General features: G+C 41.2%; 1 protein-coding gene across 13 annotated transcripts in view; it reads right to left on the bottom strand.

Moving 5' to 3' along the window:
- NRXN2 (neurexin 2) overlaps positions 1 to 21,802 on the bottom strand; it is a 631,600-nt gene that overhangs the window by 342,347 nt on the left and 267,451 nt on the right. For 8 of the 13 annotated variants that reach the window (XM_075281756.1, XM_075281763.1, XM_075281760.1 and 5 more), the window contains 5 exons: positions 19,884 to 20,267; positions 18,161 to 18,364; positions 12,606 to 12,632; positions 10,078 to 10,197; positions 5,686 to 6,073 (listed from right to left, as the gene is read on the bottom strand). In XM_075281756.1, the coding sequence (XP_075137857.1) occupies positions 5,686 to 6,073; positions 10,078 to 10,197; positions 12,606 to 12,632; positions 18,161 to 18,364; positions 19,884 to 20,267 (1,123 nt within the window). The remainder of the gene's footprint in view (positions 1 to 5,685; positions 6,074 to 10,077; positions 10,198 to 12,605; positions 12,633 to 18,160; positions 18,365 to 19,883; positions 20,268 to 21,802) is intronic. The other 5 variants (XM_075281758.1, XM_075281762.1, XM_075281769.1 and 2 more) reach the window with 1 other exon arrangement.

Raw genomic sequence — 21,802 nt, 5'->3', positions numbered from 1 at the left:
GAGATTTTTTGCATACTGGCATCATTATATTGATTTCCATTCATTATCTGTCTGTGTTGAGACTGGTGGATAACCAATGTGATACTAAAGGGACAATAATGGTGATAATGTAGATTAGGCAGTCTATGTCCAAGAGTTGGTCAGTGGGAAGCTATCAACCTCAGTCTCTCACTTATCATAAGCAGCAGCTCATGATTATCTCTGACACATCATCGAAAGAATCCAAACTCCTTGATTTATTTGCCCTTCCGCATAAAGAATCAAAAAGTACTTGTGTGTTGTGTATTTGTAAGGGAATTGTTAGAGCAGCAATTCCCCAGTAGCTGATGGTGAACCCTGGGGGGAGGGGCACAACATACAGTGATCCCTAAGCTGGAATCCCCCACCCTCACCCCCCGCTGTCCCTTCCTGCTTGCTGGTCCTATTCTAAGCAATAGACGACAACTGGTCGATGGGCCCTATCTATATATGTGAAAACACAGAACGCAGACAAGACAAACAACAACAAAGGGAGGTCAGCCAGTCAAGGGGTAGGTAACAGTCAAGCAATGCAGTACAGAATTAAAATCCAAGAGAACAGTCAAAGGGTAAGAATAAGAATACAAGTAACAAACACCAAGAGAAATGCCGGCACGCACGAGGCAATAGCAAGCACTAATGTGAATGTGAGCAAACGATAAATAGGAAGGAAGAACCCACCCCAGACCTGAAAGGAAGATAGGCTGTCAATCACACAGGCAAGGATAATATTAACTATAGAGGGGCAGCGTGAAGCCAAGGTGAAGGAGATGGGTGTGGTGGTAAATCAATTACAGAGGTGGGGGAATAGAACAGAGTTCAGACAGAGAAAACAAAATCCTAAGCAAGAAATCAAATCTAAACATGCCTCCTGTGGCACAGCGTGCGAGTGGAAGGCGTAGAAGTTCGAATGGGTGCGGATGTAACAATATTCAGTAGTTGGCAAATCCTGAAAAATATTCCCCATTTAATCCAGAGTGAGGGGACAGGTATACTAGTGTTATCTTCCACCTACACATTTCAAACAGCCAAAAATGTTGAAAATTTAATAAGAATAATTTACTTTTTCCCATAAAATTGTTTGACTTCCCTTTTGACTTCAGCCATTTTTGGTGGGACCACATACTATAACCTGTTCTGTATACACCACAGAATATATATACTTTTATATCAGAGCCAGATTCAAATGTACATTGAATTTATGTAATAAAATAAACTAACACTGCACATACACTTTCAGTAGCTGTCAGTCCAACGCTTATTTGGTTGACAGCAATTCCTCCAGACTTTCCCAAGCACACTAGTTTTGATCAATCATCTATGTGTTCTGAACAAGAATAGGAGTAAGCAAATGATAGACACCTCTGGCGACATCTTGTCCATGCCGCGGCGTACAATAGGGTTTGTTATAGTCTAAACTGCCACATATTTGTATCTGTGAAGACACAGAACACAGACTGTGTATAGCAACCCCTGAGATGTGAAGATAATGAACACAAGAGAAAGGAAATAGTAGAATTAAAAGCCATTAAGCAAAATCCATTTTCTAAATAGCTTCAATATTTAACTTAAGGAAGTTTAATGTACCATTCATGTTATCAATTCAGACTGGCATACAGTCGCTGTTGAACGTGGGTAGGACAATGATTCAGCAAGCACAAGGTCAGATGGAATCCATTGTATCTGGAAATGTATTCCCACATTAATACACAATTGTCCTAGTTACAGAATTCATTTTCTTAATACAAATTCACCGTGCGTATGTTAGAACGTGGACAGGTTTATTGTGCTTGTGCATCCTTTGCTATGGTGTTGAAGGCTGTGTAGCTTTTCCAATTTTAACATGTTTAACCATTTCTATAATTACAAATGTAACACTGGCCGTAGTGGTCGACTGAATTCCTAGACCTAATACATGTTGCTATAACTACCGAGCACATCTAAAAATTGGTGAATAATCTCCCTGCTTGAGTGTATCGATAAACTCACTTCTCAACAAGCCAATCTCCATTACATGGGGGTAAAGCATTGGTTACCTGGAGGGCGGCCATTCCTTATTGTCCAGACTGTGTAATTAATTGCCTTGAGCGCATTTTCTCTGAGAGGTAGAGGCACCTGGTGTATGTGTGTGTCTATGTATATATATATAAATATATATATATATATATATATATATATATATATATATATATAGTACGTATATATTTATATATGTTTATGTATAACCATTTATACGTCTGAAGTTCAGCATAGTCTTAATGCATTCTTCAGCTTATCACGATAGGTAACACTGAAAATCTCACATGTAGACTCATGAAGATTGTTATTGAAAACTTAAATAATAGCAGTTATGTGTGTGAATATGTGAGGACATTGATGTATTTGGTAATTTGAGTCTGCTTAGGGTCTCTATGACAACACTGGATTGAAAGAAATCAGAAGGGTACATACTGTCATCATGCCGAATCTCTTGGTAATGTCGCTTTGGGCTTCTTATTTCAAGAAGTTATATTTGAGCATTAAGGTTCATTTGCATACTTCTCTTCCTACGAAGCTCTGCCTGAGAAATACATCCCTATATACAGTAGACCTCCAAACTACATTTGAGGCATCTCATGCAGCCAGTAACCATGATCTATATTGATGAAGGGCAAGACCCCAGGTAGGGTTTGCCTGGTAGGGCTTCATTTTAAGTCATAATTTTTCTAGTTATTTTTATTTTTGTTTACAAACATTTGTAATGGCCTAAGATGTTATATGAATTGTAACTATGGAGGATCATGACTGCGAGCTTTCTCTACTCCTCTGCTACAGTCACCCAGTTTTTGGTTCCAGCCAATCACCTCTATTCCTACAATATCTAAGGACAATCACCTATAAGAAAGTACCTGAACAATAAGGATCTTATTTTCCTAGGTCTTGTGATGCTGTTTTCTGTTTCTGCCTACCCACGTGCCAACCTCTGCCAGTTCATATGACCTGATACCTTTGCAGTAGTCTCCTCATTTAAATCCCAGCTAAGACAGGATTTTAATAGAAGATAACACAAAATAACACGCAGCATTGCATCCACTGCTGACAATGTCAGATGTAATCTATGGCCAGAGAATCCTCAATTAGTTCACTCTGGACCATTCGTGTAAATAAAGTCTTGTGGGCCTCGGTGCAAACTTTTGTCTAAGGTCCCCTACCCCCTCCCTACAGCAAATTCTTGATAGTGACTATTATGGGGCCCCCACACTGTATTATATGCTCGACATTGGCCCCCCAAACAGTATTCTATGCTCCACAGTGGCCCCCATACAGCATTATATGCTCCACAGTGCTCCCCCACAGAGTATAATATGCTCTACAGTGGCAGCACACTCAATATAATATGCTCCTCACAGTGGCCCCACACAGTATTATATGCTTCCCACAGTGGCCTCAACCCTGTATTATATGCTCCCCTCAGTGGATCCAACCCTGTATTATATGCTCCCCTCAGTGGCCTCCACTCATATTATATGCTCTCCACAGTGGCCCCCGCCCAGTATTATATGTTCCCCACAGTTTGGCCCCACCCGGTATTGTATGCTCCATAGTGGGCCCCACCCAGTATTATATGCTTCACAGTGGCCCCAGACAATATTATATGCTCCACAGTGAACCACACACAGTATCATATGCTCCTAACAGCCCCCTCTGCTTCGGTGCTATTATTATACACTGGGGTCTCCTCAAACCCCAAAGTATAATAATTGGAGGCCCAGGTAAGGTCTAAAAATAACAAACACTCACCTTGCCTCACCTTTCACACTTTGCCTCACCTTTCCTGGGCATCCTAGCTCCAACTGCTATCTTCAGATACTTCAGCCCTCTTCAGACATCACTACTGAGGCCTCAGCATGGCCTTAGTCACATGAAGGGAGAGCCCTGGAGAGGACGCTGAGCCCAGGAGAGGTGAGTATATATATTTACTATTTTCAGTCACCTTCCCTTGGCTGTCATCTAAATGCCAAGGCCCTTTTCCAATAACAGTATATATAGCGGTCAGGGAACCAGGCTTTCCCCAACTGCTATCATAATGGTCCAGGGCCCCAGCCATCTCCAGCTGGCTGCGGCCCCATAACCCGCCAGGATTAGTTGTACCCCCTGCAACCGCGATTGTTATGCCACTGCTCCGGACTAGACTTGCCACCTATGACCATAATAATGTCATAAGGCATCTTTCTAAATGCTGTTAACAGAATAAGAAGAGCTCAGGCAAGATGGCAGTCCAATTAATCATGTATATTAAATAGATTTTTTAAAAAGCTAAATATATATACATTTTAATTTTAATAAATAAATGTAAAAATAGTGATAAGTTCCTTTAAAAAGCCATTTAAAGAAACAAGTTAAGTTTGCTGCAGCTGTTCATTAGCAAGTTAACATTTGTGAAGAACACCTCGGAGGCCTCAGAGACACATTCTTGAGGCAGGGTTACCATCCTAGAACAATTGATAACCAAATCACCAGGGCCACCAGAATACCAAGATCGGAATTATTGAGATACAATATCAAACAAGAGAACAATCGAGTGCCCCTGGTTGTCACATATAACCCCCACCTGGAGGCGCTGAGAGGTATCACACGCAAATTACATCCACTACTACAAAAAGACAACCGTCTAACATCCATATTTCCGGACCCCCTTCTCCTGTGCTACAGACAGCCACCAAACCTCAGGAATATGATGGTCCGTAGCTCATTATCATCCCCAACCAACACAGGAACATTCCCATGTGGAAATAAGAGGTGCAAAACCTGCCCCCACATACTGACCACTGACAGGATAGAGATACCAAACTCGAACAGGGAATATAACATTCCAGGTACCTTCACCTTCAGCACTTCCAATGTAGTGTATTTAATTATGTGCACCAAGTGTCCCACTGATAATCTGTATGTTGGAGAGACCGGACAGCAGCTTAGACTGCGGATGAACTCACATCGCCATACAATTAGAGAACAAAGAACTGACCTTCCTGTGTCTAAACATTTCTGCAGGGGGGATCACAACATCACCAATGACATGAAAATTCTGGTTTTGAGAGGGAATTTCAGATCAAAGAGAGAAAGGCGCATACATGAGTATAAATTCATGACACTGGTTCAGACATTTGAGTGTGGACTTAATGCATCACAGGGGTTCATGTCTTTTTACAGTGTGAACTGATAAGGACCTGTAAGTGTTTACATTGTCTCCACCAATTACCACATTGTCTCTACCAAATGTCTTTACCAAGTGCTTACATTGTCTCACCAATTACTAACAACCAACCCCGCCCTCCTCCTGAAATCTAACACCCTTTGTGCCTGCTCTGTATATATATATATATATATATATATATATATATATATATATATATATATATGCATCCTTCAAAAATGTTTTTAAATTTGCTTTGAGAAAGGAGCCTAGCGTTCCGAAACGTCAGCCATTTGTCATCATTATGAGTTAGCCATTAAAAAGGTATCAACTACTGAAGATTACCAAGTTTTTTTACATTTGTACATCAGTAATACTAAAAGACTAAAGTGTTACCTGACAAGCTACATGGATTATGCTGGCCATGCTACTGGATACGTCATCAATCAATAAGTCATATGTAAATGAAATACTTAGTATACAATGTCACTCACCCTTTCACCAGCTCCACAGCAATAAAATCAGGCCCCTGGCCTCCATTGTAAAGTAGGAGTCCATCTGGGTGTCGTCCTCGAAACATGAACAGAAGATGCATAGACGCATACGCTTGAAGCCGCGGAAGTGCGAGGTACGCTGGTCCCGACCGAAAAACTACAGGATCAGCTAGCAGAGGGCGTAGACCACCAGCACGAGCATTGAGTTCACAACGTCTGCCTAATTCACCATCCTGACATAAGTCAAGATATGGGGCACCATTGTAACGGAGAGCTGTTAAGTGACCCAAGAAGTTTGAAGGTGGAGCTGAAAGGAAACGGCGTTCAGTCATTATGCCTGTTTCCAGATGGTGAAGCTCTAGTCGAGTATGGTCACCAGCCATATGTCCTACAACAGCAAGAAATGTAAAAGTTAATATATTCTATGTGAAAAAAACAAACAGTTCATATAAAATATATGTTGAACATACAATATAATTATGTGCGTTCATAATAAGAGAAACACTTGCCCTAGTATTCATGAAGGGACTATTAAACTATATAGCGTAACAGAATATTTAGAGTTATGGACTTAATGGAGCATAACATATTGCAAATGTAAGGTTTTTCCTTGGCAACTAACCATGATTACAAACATATAATGTTATGGTTCAATAGATATGTGAGGGCAGTCTAGTAATTATTAGAAGTCAGCAGAATGCATATGGGATTGCCGCTATCATTTCATAATTTCCCTGTATTATGAAGGAATTATGTTAACACGAAAGGTTAGGTCAACGCAAATAAACTGACCTAAAGGTTTTCCACTGTTATTATGATGAAATTGCTAGGCATTCTACAGTAGGAAGAAAATATTTATTGTTGACTCAATGGAAGGACTATCTATCTATCTATTCTCCTAATGACATATTAGGAGAACGCGTGGGTTCTCTTTAAGGCTAAGTGCTGTGAAAAAGACCGCAGTGGAAATGCATTGTGTTTTTTCTGCAGCGTTTTTCACAGAATCTGTAGAGTTTTCCTCTGCAGACTTTCTGTCCATCAACGTTTCGATAGGTATAACTGACGTGCTCCAATGTACAAAATAGCAGTGTTCTCTGAAATCGCAGCATTAAAGGGGCTCTATCAGCAAAATCATGCTGATAGAGCCCTACATATGCCTGAATAGCCTTTAAAAAGGCTATTCAGGCACCATAAATGTTATATTAAACTACCCCCCCCCCCGTTTTAAAATAAAACCCTAAAAAAGAATATGATCTACTTACGCATCGTGCATGCTGGGCGGGCATTCAGGGTGCGCCGTCTTCTTCATCCACGCCTCCTCTTCCTCCGATATCCTCGGGTCCCGTCCTCCTCCGGCGCTCGTGAACTGACATTGATATAAAAAAATGGCCTGGGCGCATGCGCAGTAGCATGTGGCTTCTACTACGACTACTGCGCATGCGCCCAGGCCATTTTTTTTTTATCAATGTCAGTTCGCGAGCGCCGGAGGAGGACGGGACCCGAGGACATTGGAGGAAGAAGAGGCGTGGATAAAGAAGATGGCGCACCCTGAATGCCCGCCCACCATGCACGATGCGTAAGTAGATTATATTCTTTTTTAGGGTTTTATTTTAAAACGGGGGGGGTAGTTTAATATAACATTTACGGTGCCTGAATAGCCTTTTTAAAGGCTATCCACGCATATGTGGGGCTCTATCAGCATGATTTTGCTGATAGAGCCCCTCTAACACCTTTCTCCGCAATGTGTACATGGGATTAGCCATAATCCTATCCACATAGCATAGTACTGTAATATGTGGTGTTTTCGAACATGAGGCCCTTGCATAAAGGAGATTTTGCAATTCCCCTCTCGACTGCAGAACAGCATTAGGAAACAGGGCCGGCGTCAGCGCACGGCATAGTCGGGCAAGTGCCGGGGCCCACAGAGCCTCTGGGGGCCCCCTGGCACTTGCCTGTCACAATTTCAGCTCATCGGCGTCCGTCCGCCGATGAGCTGGAATACATACGCGATGCAGGAGCTGTGAGATCAGCTCCTGCTTTAAAGCTCCGGCCCGGCTTGCGTGTGTAGGCGCGATGACGTCATCGCATCACGCCTACACACGCAAGCCGGTCCGGAGCTAAGCAGGAGCTGATCTCACAGCTCCTGCATCGCGTATGTGATTGGAGGGAGAGAGAGAGGAGCGTCGGGGGAACGATGGAAGGTGAGTGATAGAAGGTGAGTGTAAGTGTTTGTTTTGTATTACATATTAAGGTGAAACATGATGAAGGGGGCCCATGAAACTAGGGGGCAAATGAAGGGGAGGGGGGAACGGCATGACACTGGAGAAGATGAAGGGGGTGGGGAGAGAACGGCATGAAACTGGGGACAGAGATGGAGGGGGCCCAAAGAAACTGGGGGGCAAATGAAGGGGAGGGGGGAACAGCATGACACTGGGGCAGATGGAGGGGGGGAGAACAGCATGACACTGGGGCAGATGGAGGGGGTGGGGAGAGAACGGCATGGAACTGGGCACAGAGATGGAGGGGGCCCAATGAAACTGAAGGGGAGGGGGGGAACGGCATGACACTGGGGCAGAGACGGGGGACATGAAACTGTGGGCAGATGAAGGGGGAGAACGTGATGAAACTGGGGACAGAGGTGGAGGGGGGACATGAAACTGGGGGCAGAGGACGGGTGTATATGAAACTGGGGAGAGATGGAGGGGGGGCATATAATTTACGGGTGACTGTAGGAGGATTATACTGTGTGGGAGCACATAATAAATGAATGAGAATGGGTGGAATCAACATAAAAGTGGGTGGAGCTAAATTTGCAGCGGCGCGCAGAGCACATTTTGCCCCTCTTTCTACTCTTTAAAAGATTGGGAGGTATGGCGTTGGTGACATCACTTGCTTCATCTGCAACACACAGTGTCTCGACTCCCCCATCTCCTTTACAAGGGGGCCCACTGAGGCTCTGTCGCCCAAGGGCCCATAAAAACCTGGAGCCGGCCCTGTTAGGAAAGGTAAGGATACAACCTTTGAAACCCTCATTTGTAGGATAAACAAAGGGAACCAGGTCTCTGCAATGTTTTTCTGTATAGCGGTGTTCCCATGCTCCCACTGTGCAGGGAAGTGTGAATGGGGACATAGTTTCCAATATAGGGCTTTACAATGAAGTGAATTATTGTGAGGTAGCTGCAAAACTTAAAAGGGATGTCTAGGAATTTGACAACTCACAGATTGGCCTCAGCAGTCACGTGCAACACAGGACTTCTGGCAGCAACTCCATGGCTCGCACAGGACAGACTCTGGTGTGCCGGGGATAGGTGAGCAGGGTTTTTTTTAATTATTTGACCCTCCCTGGCCTCCTCTGTGATTTGTATGATTCTTGTACAACTCCTTTAACTAGTTATTTTGAGAATCAGTCGGGGTCCAATTGGTCAGGCCTCCATTAGATGATAACTAGGGTTGAGCCGATCCTGACTTTTCAGGATCAATTTTAAAATCCGATTTCCGATCATTTTTCATTCTAACCCGATCTCGATCCCAATTCCGATCCCAATGCAAGTCAATGGGATTTTTTTATTAATCGGAGATCGGATTTTAAAAGCAATCCTATTCACTATACAGCATGGAATCTAACAATTGTTAAAATCCACGCTGTGTAGTGAATCACTAAGTAGCCAGAGGATTTTTTTTTTAATCCTCTGGCTACTTACCTCTAGAGATGGCTGCTCCGCTGCTTCTCCATCTTCTTGTCCTCGCTGCCGCTCCAGCTGCAGCCTTCTTCTCCCTTCGCTGCCCCCTCCCTGCCAGGTTAGGAGAGTGTGGGCGGGTTAGGAGAGTGTGGGTGGGTACTGGGAGGGGAGACGTGACATAGGAGGTAAGTAGCTACTAGAGATGCTACTTTAGTCTCCCATTAGAATGAATGGAGGCAGCCAGCGCGCAGGGGGTTAAGGCTGTGTGCCGGCTGCTTCCATTCATTCCTATGGAACCACAGCGGAGCCTTCACACTGAGTATACGCTATATACTCAGTGTGAAGGCATTGTGGGAAATACTACTACTACTACTATCTCGATCCTACCTAAAAAGATTGTGTTCGGAATTCCGATCGCGATCGTGAAATTTTCTCGATCACCGATCGGAATCCGATTTTTTCCGAACACGATCGCTCAACCCTAATGATGACATATCTTAATGGTAAGAACTAAGTTCTAATGGCACAATATATTAGAGATTAACTTACTATGTGTCCTTTGTAGTATGTGCAGGTACAGTAAGTGAGAAAACTGCTGCAGGGTTATTTGAAGCTCTATTAGTATGATTGTTTATATATTTCTTTTATGTATTATTTTGCTTTACAACGCAGAAAGCAATAAACGAAAAATATAGAAAAATCTATTACTTACCTTCTACAGTGACATTGTCCACACTGAGCTGCAGGTATTTTCCTCTGCGGAGTACTCGTACTGTGTGCCATTCATTGTCATTTAGCTTTTGGCCAGCAAACAAAGTCTCTGGGCCCTTACCTGTAATGAGCAGGGGTGCAGTGTAAAGCTGTGCAATAATGTTTTCAGAAACACATACCTATATCTTAAAGTGATGCAAAGTGCAACAAATAAACATGTAAAATCTAATATGTTCTATTTTATCCATTCCAATTAAAATAAAAAAAAATTGCAATTACTCAAAAACCTTCTATACTACTGATATGTAAGAAAAATAGGCATGAAAAAAGCAGAGGATAAAGTAGTTCCTGATATTTTCTAATACCCTGTTCGAAATATTGCCCTTTAGAGGCACTAAAATAGGTGATCTTAAAGAGGACCTTTCATCAGATCGGGCCATGCAGTTTTATATACTGCTGGAAAGCTGACAGTTGGCTTTCCCGATCTGTGCCCGGTGTAAAGCTCTATTGGTCCCGGTACCGTAGCGCTTTACAGTCAGAAGGGTGTTTCTGACACTTAGCCAGGGACGCCCTTCTGCCCATCAGCGCCTATCGCGCTGTACTGTGGAGCAGGGAGGAACGCCCCATCCCTCTCCTGATAATACTCGTCTATGGCGATAGGAGCTGCTGGGCAGAAGGGCATCCCTGGCTAACTGTCAGAAACGCCCTTCTGACACTAAAGCGCTACGGTCCCGGGACCGATAGCGCTTTACACCGGGCACAGATCGGGAAAGCCGATAGTGCACTGAATTCAGCGCACTGTCAGCTTTCCAGCAGTATATAGAACTGCATGTGCCCGATCTGATGAAAGGTCCTCTTTAAGAAGACACTTAACATGTTTTTGAAAATATATATTTGCCAGGAGACTGAGGAAGGGGGCAAGGAGTAGAGTCCCCATCATACATATTAAGTGGTCAATGCCATCTTAAACGTATAACCACCTTAAATTATAGCCCAGTCGGCAGTCCCTTTTATGCATGATGCAAACTTTCCCCTCTTTACTGATACGTGACCTCTGTATCCGCAAACTCCAATGTGGCACATATTACATACTAGCCCTGCTATGGGAATTTTTTTTTTTTGTTCATTGAGGAAAACCCCCTTCTTATTATTGACATTCACCACTCAAGGTGACCTCACTAAGGTACCCTTAGCATGAGTGAAGCTGAAGAACCTTTTTTTTTTTTTTAATTGAACCTGACTACAAAGAAGATTGTTTGTTGTCAGTATTCATTAGTTAGGATGAGGATTCTCTATGCACATAGCAAATACACCCAAGAAAGTAAAAAGACTACGGAGTAAGTGATTTTGTTTTTTCAGGATTAGAAAAAAGTCTACTTTTTCCAGAAATAGCCCTACTGATGTCCATGGGCTGTGTCTAGTATAGCAAGCTAGCATCATTCAGTAGCCATTGTTTCTGGAAAATATTGGTTTACCCCCTACTAAAGGGGTTATATTTACATAGTTACATAGTTACATAGTAGATGAGGTTGGATAAAGACATTAGTCCATCAAGTCCAACCTATAACCCTACAATTCCTACAGTGTTGATCCAGGAGAAGGCAAAAAACTCCATGAGGCTCATGCCAATTGCCCTATTTCAGGGGAAAAAAATTCCTTCCCGAATCCAAATCTGGCATTCAGTATGAAAACCCTGGATCAACGTGTCCTTAAAATCTAGAGTCCATGCAGGCAAAATTTTTGTATTTTAAATAATCCAGGGAAGGTGAGAAAAACAAAAATCATACTCACCTTTCCTGGTGGCTCCCAGTGCGGTCCAGCCCTGCTGGTGCATTGCTATCTTCCAGCAGAAGTCCCCACCACCACATGTGACTACTGAGGTCAATCAGTGGCTTCGGTGAAAGGAATCTTGGACATCACAGCCAGCAAACAGCCCAGCAGAAGGACTGGACCGCGCTGGGCTGAGCGCGGGTGAGTATGATTTTCTTTTTCATCTCCTTTGACATATTTAAAAAATATTTTTTTCCAAAGACAACCTCTTTAATCTGAGACAACCCTTTTATTTCTATATATTGCCTAAAGGTAAATGTACACAGTATCTGTGTGTTCAGTCCTGATAACTGATTAAATAGGAATTAATAGGAACTATATCATTTGTGAGACTTGACAAAAATAAATAAAAATTAGAAGAAACAGAAATAAAACTAAACATATACGTAAAAACAGTATTGCAATATGTATTTAGCAATATTTGTGTTTGCTAGTTAAAAGGGATCCACGGACCAACGAAAAATAATATGCATATAAGATATTAAAAAAAACAACAGATATAACACAAAGACATTGATAAAAAAAAATGATTCCAAACAGAATACAAAAAAAAAATCATAAAGAGAGCATTTTGAAGATACAGTAAGTAACAGAAAGAAAGCAAGAGGAGAAAGTGTAGAGAAGACAGGAAAGAAGGTGAAGAGCAGAACAAGTTTGTTAGAAAGCATAGTCAGAGCAAAGATACAGCTTGAGACTTACTGGGCCCGCATACTATCCGTAAACAGTCTGAGGGGAAGAGAAAGAGACAGCTTGGGTTATCCTTCAGATCTTTCTGCAGACAGAACAATTCAGCACCCACATATTCCGGGGACGCACATGTGTCTCAGGGGCCATTTCATAACTGACACTATAACTTTCACTATGTAAAAAACACTTCTAAATATTTTAATGTAAGAAATGCTAAAAATTCTAAAATGCTTATTACTACTACTACTACTACTACTACTACTACTACTACTATTACTAATAATAATAATAATAATAATAATAATAATAATAATAATAATAATAATACTTTATATGTATGCATTATGATCTACACACAAAAGGGACAAACTATCCGTGCCCTAGTATGGATCATTTTTACAGTGATAAACCCACTGGGACTTATGTATAGAAACCGTTGCAAACAAAAGAAGAGTCGTTGCGAATAGCTTCTTCTCTCATTGCTTTGTATGTTTCTAAACTAAGCTGGGAATCGAAAACTGGAATTGGACTATGGGCAACACTTTCAGTTTTTGTTAGCACTAGTTTCCATACTTGAATCCTTTACTTCCTATTACTCAGATTTCGCGGTAACACACATACTTGTCCTTCATGAAATGGCCACCTTGCAAACTACAGCCAACAGCAGACATGAAAGGGGGTGGTCCCACCATGTTCACCCTCTAAGCTCTTACTTTTAGGCTGAAAGGTCATTTCAGAACATGCCACGTTCTGGTTACTAACCAATCTACCACAGAACTTAGAGGTGGGACCTATACTCCCCCATTCTGTCTCCTTCAGAAACAACCCAGCCCGTCTCCTAACAGGGAGAGAAGGAATTGATCTGGGGCTGATGGCTGTGGTCACCACATGTCGTCAACCGCGACGGAAAAGGGGACATGGACAAAAAAGAGGCAGAACCAGGCCCCACTTACATCTCTTTTTCTGAAGTAAGAAAGAACATGAAGAATGTAAATGAATTGGTATATAATCTTATTAGAGAAAGTCAGTGGTTCGGTGAAGGTGAGAATATGACATACTGTAATAATAGGAAAATAAAAAAAATTATATCGCCATGGGATTTAAAACTATTCTTTTTATAACTGTGTGCAGTCATTATCTGAGCTCAGCCATTTTTGCCCTACATTTTAGCTGTCAGCCATAGCAGCACTTTTTCTGTCACCCCAGGAGAATCGGGAAACACATAGCAGAGAAATCTTTGTAAGTATCGGATCTCATTGCCCTTAGCTCAGCATGGAACACCCCCTTTCCACTTATTTTTGGACTTTTGTTCCTGCTAACAATTCGGCAATGTGAGTTGTGAAAATTTATTAAATTCCTTATTTCATTCCAATAGACAGTGACTTTAAAGTAATTTTGGCTGTTCTAACCAATTGGGTGTTGCAGAAATGCACAGGTTGCACATATGTCGTACATTACCTACAGGGTGCTACTTCTCCCATATCTTCTACACTGTCTCTGTAGTAAAAAAAGGTTTCCTCTACACTAAGTACTCCTTCTGCATTTTAATTTATGTAGAACTTTAAGACCAAGGACCTGCATTGCGGAAACAGTATTTTTGGCTGAGATTTTGGTTATTCTCAACCACAGGAAAAAAAAGGTTGCAGAGGGCCAAGGCCCCACATTGCGGAAACACAGCTTTTTTTGTTGCAGATTGTTTGCAGGTTTTTGAGCCAAAGCCAGGAGTGGATTGAGCAGAAGGGGGAAGTATAAGAACTTCCTATATATATCCCATTCCTTTTATAGCCATTCTTGGCTTTGGCTCAAAAACTGCATCAAAATCTACAACAAAAAAGCTACTTTTTCAAAAAAATCATGAGTTTCCCCTATAGATTTACTAGGGGAAGGAATAAAACAGAGAAAAGTGTGGCAAAAACTCAATGAAAAACTACAATTTTTTTCCACTGCGTTTTTTTAACTGCATTTTACTACATGGGGCCTAAACTTCAGAATAGATTTTAGGAAAAGGAACTTAATGGCTAACATGCCTAATGTGCAAATGTATGAAGTAATAACAAACAATGACATAGTGACACATAAGAACAATGGTCTGGAACTGAATTGTTAAAGATTACTGTAAATGAAGACACATAGTCTAGCCAGTTTACAGATGTAGCAAAGCTAAAGTTGCTATTAAAGGGGATCTGCCAGCTTTATATGCTTCCTACCATAACAACAGCATATTATTTCTGTAGGTCCATATTGCTTGTACCTAACATGGCAAAAAAAAAAAAAAAAAATGGAGTCCTTAAAAAATTACACTGGACACATAGAACAAAATGTTTGGCCTTTTCGTATGCTAGTTGTGATCAATTGCACACCAAAATTATTAAGGGGCTCATATCTTCAGTGTATTCCTTAGGCTTCTCTAGTAGTCAACTGGACATTATTTGATCATTTTTTGGCTAACAGTTGTACTGCCCCATGGTTGCAATAATCTGCCATTACAGACCGTATAAGATGCTTTTTCTTTCAGGCCCGCGGAAACACTCGATAACATAATGAAGTGTGCTTAATGGCAATCCCAAGTAACTTTATCACCATCTAATATGGTGACAGCCGTCCTCACATGTATTTATAGTTTTACAATGAATCACTTGCTTTTGTTAATTGAATATTATTTTTCAGCTTTGTCTGATAACAAATGACTGCTCAGGAAATGAATTAGAAAATGAGAATAGAGGAAGCACAATAGGAATAATATGAGAATTAATGGGTGATTGTCTATGAAGAGTACAGTGGGGCAGGGCTTTGTCACTCTGAAATGTCCACTCCATGCCTGACAGACCAGATGTGTCTGAAGGTTTTCAGCAAAGCAAACACTGAGAGGATATTAACAAAAGTAATTTACTAATATAACACCATTCAATCATGCTTGAATTCATAAAGCATGGTGGACTGGTAAGATGGCGAAAGTCACAGAGACAAAGGATTGTATAATGAAGTAGAGTCATCCCAAAAAGTCACAATAATATATCATTTTTAGTCACTATTTTTAAGAGGAGAAATATTCTTATTCCAGGCTACGCACTGTGATTCACCATGTCAAGCTCGATAAATAACATAATGCATTTGTAATTGACATCAAATCCAACATGAATGCATTATGTAGAATAAGAAAACAAGGTCTACCACTGATCCTGCTCTGTGTATACACTGGAAATGAAGGACCTGCACATGTAATTTCGGTGTAGAATACCATTATGGTGAGTAAACGTCACAGTCATTGACCAATGTAATGTCTCCAACACACACAATTGCTCCAGAATTCACTTGTTTGACATTGATCAAATCTTTTATGATGGTCTGATGACAAGATAACCCTTCATAGAAACATCAGCTAGGGCAAAAAGCTAACAATCTCAAAGGCGATCAAAATTACAAAAGAAACCCCAAACAACTATTGTTACTTATAAATGAATGATTTTTGAATAGTGACAACCCAATAGACTGGAACCCGATTTTATAAATGTATCTTTACATGTAACGAAAAGAGACTTTAGGATTATAATGTGCAAAACTGTTACAAAATATAATAAGATGGTTATATATGACTGCCTGTATATATACCTAGACATATCATTTACCTACCTAGAAAACCTCTTCTCTAACTAAGGATCCCCTGGCAAACTGCTGATCACATTGGGTCCAGCACCTAGCAATGAACTGTCACTATAGAAGAAAACTATGACAGCTGCAGACGCAATGCTTTGTTTGCAGTGACTCTCCTCTCTGGTTAGTCGAGGGACGTCTCAAGTATGAGACCCTACTCTCTCTCCTAATGGGACAACTCCTTTAATTGGGGAGCCTTTTATTACATGAGCTTTTGATCAGAGCTCTGGAGTCAGTGGGCCAAAGCATCATCTTCAACTTCTTAAAAATCCTTACTCCGACACGGGATTTCAACTTTGACTCTTTCCTCAAAGGCTGACAGCCATGGGCAGACAGTGGTAGGCAAAAGTTCTCTAATTCAGTAAAGAAGTCATTGATTGTGATGATAACACAAGAGAAGGAGTGTCATAACCCTCAAGGAATGCATCTAATTAATTATACAATATTAATAAATTGTATAATTTAGTAACTCACCATATTTCCATTGTAAAGCATGGACAATGACAAGACCTGGTTCAGCTGGTTTCCACATGTGCCTGTTACCATCCCCCCAGCTAGGACAGCATGGCTCAACATGCGGCATGGAAGAGAAACCTACATGGAAATGTGGACTTCTTCGTTCAAGGAGATGATTTCTGGCGTCAATTGCTGATGTGTGAAGATGCTACAGCTGACTGGTATTTCTTTCTATTACTGTGGACACGTGGGACACTGTTACAACCTGGGAACCTACCATCACCTACCTACCCCAGGAGTTATGGAAGCTTGGCAAGAGAGCAGCACCATGTATACCTGGATGGTTTCTGACTTCCTTGGGGCAGTAGAACACAGTGGTAAGGAGGAGGAGGAGGGCTTGTGATGAAGGACATTTGGGGCATTTTTTGTGGTTAAAAGGACAATAGTGCTGATGCAAGATACCGAACTATCAGCTGTGAGCAGGAGATCTCACTACCTACCAAAGAACTACCACATGTTATCATGATAGCTGCATATGTCCCTCACCTCTGCAAAAATTTCTGCTTTGTTATATCCACATGCTGTGACCCCCCCTCCTCGTGTCCTACAACCAAGTCGGCTGTATTAGTATTATTATTATAATTATTATTATTAACATCAATCTGCACAGAGAACTAAATGATCCTGCAGTGTGTCTGTGTTTCTTTCCTATTTAGTTGCTATGATTCCTAGGATTTCTCTATCTGCCATGAGCTTCTATGTGTTTCTCTCCTGTTATATACTACTGTACCATCTATGAAACTGTATCACTGAAATTTCCCCATTGTGGGACTATTAAAGGAATATCTTATCTTATCTTATTATTTTGGACTTCACCCAAAACTGACCTGACTCTACGTCTCCGACTCCAAAGATCTGCATTATTTATCTTAGCTAACTTAGTTTCCCAGGTTTCAGAAAATCTGCTACAGAACAAACCGCACAATCCAGAAAAACAATCCCACAACTGCAAACGCACAACTAGGTAAATATTTATCTGCACGCTAAATGGCGACTCCTTTCTTGGAAACGTAATGTAGAAAGAAATGATTATCTTGTGACAATGTTCTTCAACAAAAGAAAGCTCTTCACCCTCTTCTATTATTCTATTCCAAGGAGCTTCATCTTTAAGCTGACAGCGTTTACACACCAATGATTAAGTCTTAAATAGAGATAGATGTCTCCTGAGATGAAGCTCAGAAAAGCTGCCTGTTAAATACTCCCCAATGCATGAAAAGGCGGATAAAGTCAAAGTGGCTAAGAAGAAGTAGAAATGATATGTAAATGAGACTGATATTTGACCACTTAAATCACTTCTTTTTACTGCTGTGTTGTGTTGTAAATCAATAATTTGTCTCTGTGACTCTAGCCATTGACCTAACAAGGTCATTTATTTTCTTGGAAAAACTTGGGATAGATACCTAGGTTTACTGTGAGCTTTACTTTGCCCCCATCAAGTTCTAGTCGTAATGTATCTGCAGACTCTTTGGAGGTAGTTGCCAGAAGAAGTCCGTAAGCTCGCTGGGACATAAAACGTAAAGAGACATCTTCTGCTTCTGTGTGAGTGACACCTGGGAGCAGGACCTTGAGGTACATGCTGCCATCATAGCTCAGGACTGCCGCTTCTGTAAAGAAGAGTACAAGAAATGAATGAGACAAGGAATACTCAGAATTTCACAAAGTCAGAGGGGGTGAAAATAGCAGTTGGGTTGTGAGGAGTCATTATTTCGAGAGAAAAACTAATTTAGGCCGGGGACCCATGTAGCAAAAATGCAGGAAGTTGGCCGCGGTGGAGATACCACATCAAAAAAACGCTGCGTATTACAATACCCGCAAAGTGGATGAGATTCGGGCTGATCCCATTCACACATTGCAGAAAAAATTTGCAGTGGAAATGCTTTTATTTAAAAAAAAACTGTTGTGTTTTTGTAAATCGCAGCGTGTCAATTATACTTACAGAAATGCTGGCGTTTTCCATATAGGTATAATAGAGACAGAAAGTCCACAGAGTAAAACTCTAAAGACTTTCAGTGGCTAACAGGATAAGTTTCTGCCACAGTCTTTTCTGCATTGATTTTTAGCTCGCTTACATTGATCATTGATCAGGTTGGAGATGTACCCATTATAGTGTATAGCCATAGAAACCAGAGGCTTGGTAAGAACCTGAACAAGCTGGTTAACGTACGTATTGAGCAACATATCCGTACAAGAAATGGTTTATTGTGGGGTTTATTGAACCCGTCATAAGTTTATTGGATATCGATTTCACCAATGTTTTTGGTGTTTTGTTTTTAAGGTATTCAATAACAGCCATATAAAAAAACTTCATTATGTCAATCAGTAATACGGAATTTAGGCTCCGTTCCCACGGATTAATGCGCCACGCATTCAGACACGTATACATGTTTCAGAGTGTGAGCGCTCAAAACAGATCCCATTCACTTCAATGTGTACCGGCTGACGAGCGCTACCCATTGAAATCAATGGAAGGCTTTTTAACCCATTGATTTCAATGTGTAGCGCGCGTGAGCAAGCACATAATGAAGTGAATGGGATCTGTTTTGAGCGCTCACACTCTGACACGTGTATACGTGTCTGAATGTGTGGCGCGTTAATCCGTGGGAACGGAGCCTAAATCTGAAAGGTTTTGGTTTGTAGACAACCTAGTTTTAGGCTAAGGTCCCCATGTAGTGAACCACAGCACAAAAAAAAAAAAATGTGGCGGAGAAGACTGCAGCAGAACTCATTGAGTTTTTTTCCGCAGTTTTTATCACAGAAAGTCTGTGGCGTTTTCCTCTGCAGACTTTCTGTCTCTATTATACCTATATGAAAAACACCAACATTTCCGTAGGTAAATTTGACATGCTGCAGTTTACAAAAACTCTACGACATTACAATGCATTTTTTAAAACAAATAGTACAGCACAGATATGACTTATAAGTACAACATGTAGTTGTTTCAGTCTTGTTAGTTGTCACCAGTGTTCTCTATAGACTGGGAAACTATTACCTTAAAACGTGACTCTGATAATACATATTTTATGTTTTCATATGTTTAATTTCACCGCAATGTGTTGGTGATGATAAAGAATGTTTATAGTGATGTATTCTTGAGATACTATAAATTGTAAGGTTATAACTCACCTCTCTCACATGTGTCCCCAAGGTATCCTGTCCCCACACAGTCACAGATAAACCGGTTCCAGCCTTCCCTACATTGCCCTCCATTTCTACATGGGGATGTTGTACAGTGGCGCTGGGTTTCTCGAGTACAGAAAGGCGCCACACCTTCACCCCGTGATAACTCAGCTAGTCTTCGAATGTCTCTACTTTTGCCATCAACAAAAAGGTCCCGTATGCAACCTACAAATCCCAAGCCCAGGGAAGCTGTCCAGACTTCAGGAGGGAGCTGAAGATCTTCTCTTGGTTCAGGAAGACCTCCTAGGTACATTTCTCCATCGAGGTCAAGAATTTCACTATCACCACCAACTTGGAAGGGTGTGTTTCTACTATTAACAGAGATAGAACCTGTGGAGAACAAAAGAAACTGTCATTTGTATAGTTAATTTTATTAAAACTAAAAGTACTAAATAAACATATATAGTGCACATACAATATACACGTACATATACAGTACACAGCAGATATAACATTACTCATGTTGAACTGTATGTTTTGGACTACATAGTGTTTCCATTGAAGTAGTCATAATGCAGCAGCATTTTAGAATCTACATTTTGGCACCAAGTACTGGTTCAACCAAGGGTGTATAGATTCTTAGAAAGCTTCTTATACGTCAGCTGATGTCCATTCATGGGGTCTGCATGGCAGACACAATACGGATAATAAAATGGGGCCACTTTGTGGCTATCTCAATGAAAAGTTTTATTAAAGAGGATTATCACAAAAGGTTCTCAAACTTTTTGCAAGACAATTTTTGTAATAACAGAATTTGTCCCTAAGCTGTTATGAATGTAATTTAAAGGTGATTCAATATGGCTGCACTTCCTGTGGTCAATATAGTTCTATTAGAGATGAGCGAGTAGTATTCGATCGAGTAGCTATTCGATCGAATACTACGGTATTCAAAATACTCGTACTCGATCGAGTACCACTCGCTATTTGAATGGAAAAGTTCGATGCAGAACCAGCATTGATTGGCCGAATGTTATACAGTCGGCCAATCAACGCTGGTTCTTCTCCTATCTTTAGAAGTCTTCTCCGTGCAGCTTCCCCGCAGCGTCTTCCAGCTCTGAATTCACTCTGCCAGGCATTGGGCCTGTGCAGAGCCGACTGCGCATGTCCGCTTGTAGTGCGGGCATGCGCAGTTGGCTCTGCCAGGGCCCGATGCCTGGCAGAGTGAATTCAGAGCCGGAAGATGCCGTGGGGACGCTGCAAGGAGAAGACTGCTCGGAGGATCCAGCCCGACCCTCACTTGTGGACTTGGTAAGTATAATTTGATCGAACGTTGCCTACCCCTGAAACGAGCATTTTCCCCCCGTAGACTATAATAGGGTTCGATATTCGATTCGAGTAGTCGAATATTGTGGGGCTACTCGAAACGAATATCGAATCTCGAACATTTTACTGTTCGCTCATCTCTAATCTCTATATAACACAAGCATAATCAGTAGTGTAACTTACTAGTGTTCATTGTTCACACTTACAGAATAATATAGCATTATCTGCCACTGCAGAGAGCAGCACACTCAAACACATATTCACTGCAGTTGCCCAAAGAGTCTTTCCTCTGACTATAGACTAGTATGAGTGTCGTATATTCTGGCATCACCTATGAGGGCAGTGATTATCTTCAATGGCGACATTACTGTACAGCATGCCAATGCTGCAGAAAATTCAACACATAATAAACCTTGGTGGGGATGCTGCACTAGTGGGATTTATCACATGACTAACGGTTCTTTTTTTATTTTAAGGCATTTCCATGTTTTAATTTTTTTTAGATCACAAAAAAAAATAATTTAATCCTGTTTAACTAGGCTTTCCTTTAATTGAGGCAACACATTATTCTGCTGCTTTAGCTTTGTTATTTATATTCTCTA

Source organism: Leptodactylus fuscus, chromosome 7 (assembly GCF_031893055.1).
Source record: "Leptodactylus fuscus isolate aLepFus1 chromosome 7, aLepFus1.hap2, whole genome shotgun sequence".
NCBI classification, from domain to species: domain Eukaryota; kingdom Metazoa; phylum Chordata; class Amphibia; order Anura; family Leptodactylidae; genus Leptodactylus; species Leptodactylus fuscus.
The sequence above is the reverse complement of the archived record's forward strand: the minus strand, read 5'-3'. Positions and strand labels throughout refer to the sequence as shown.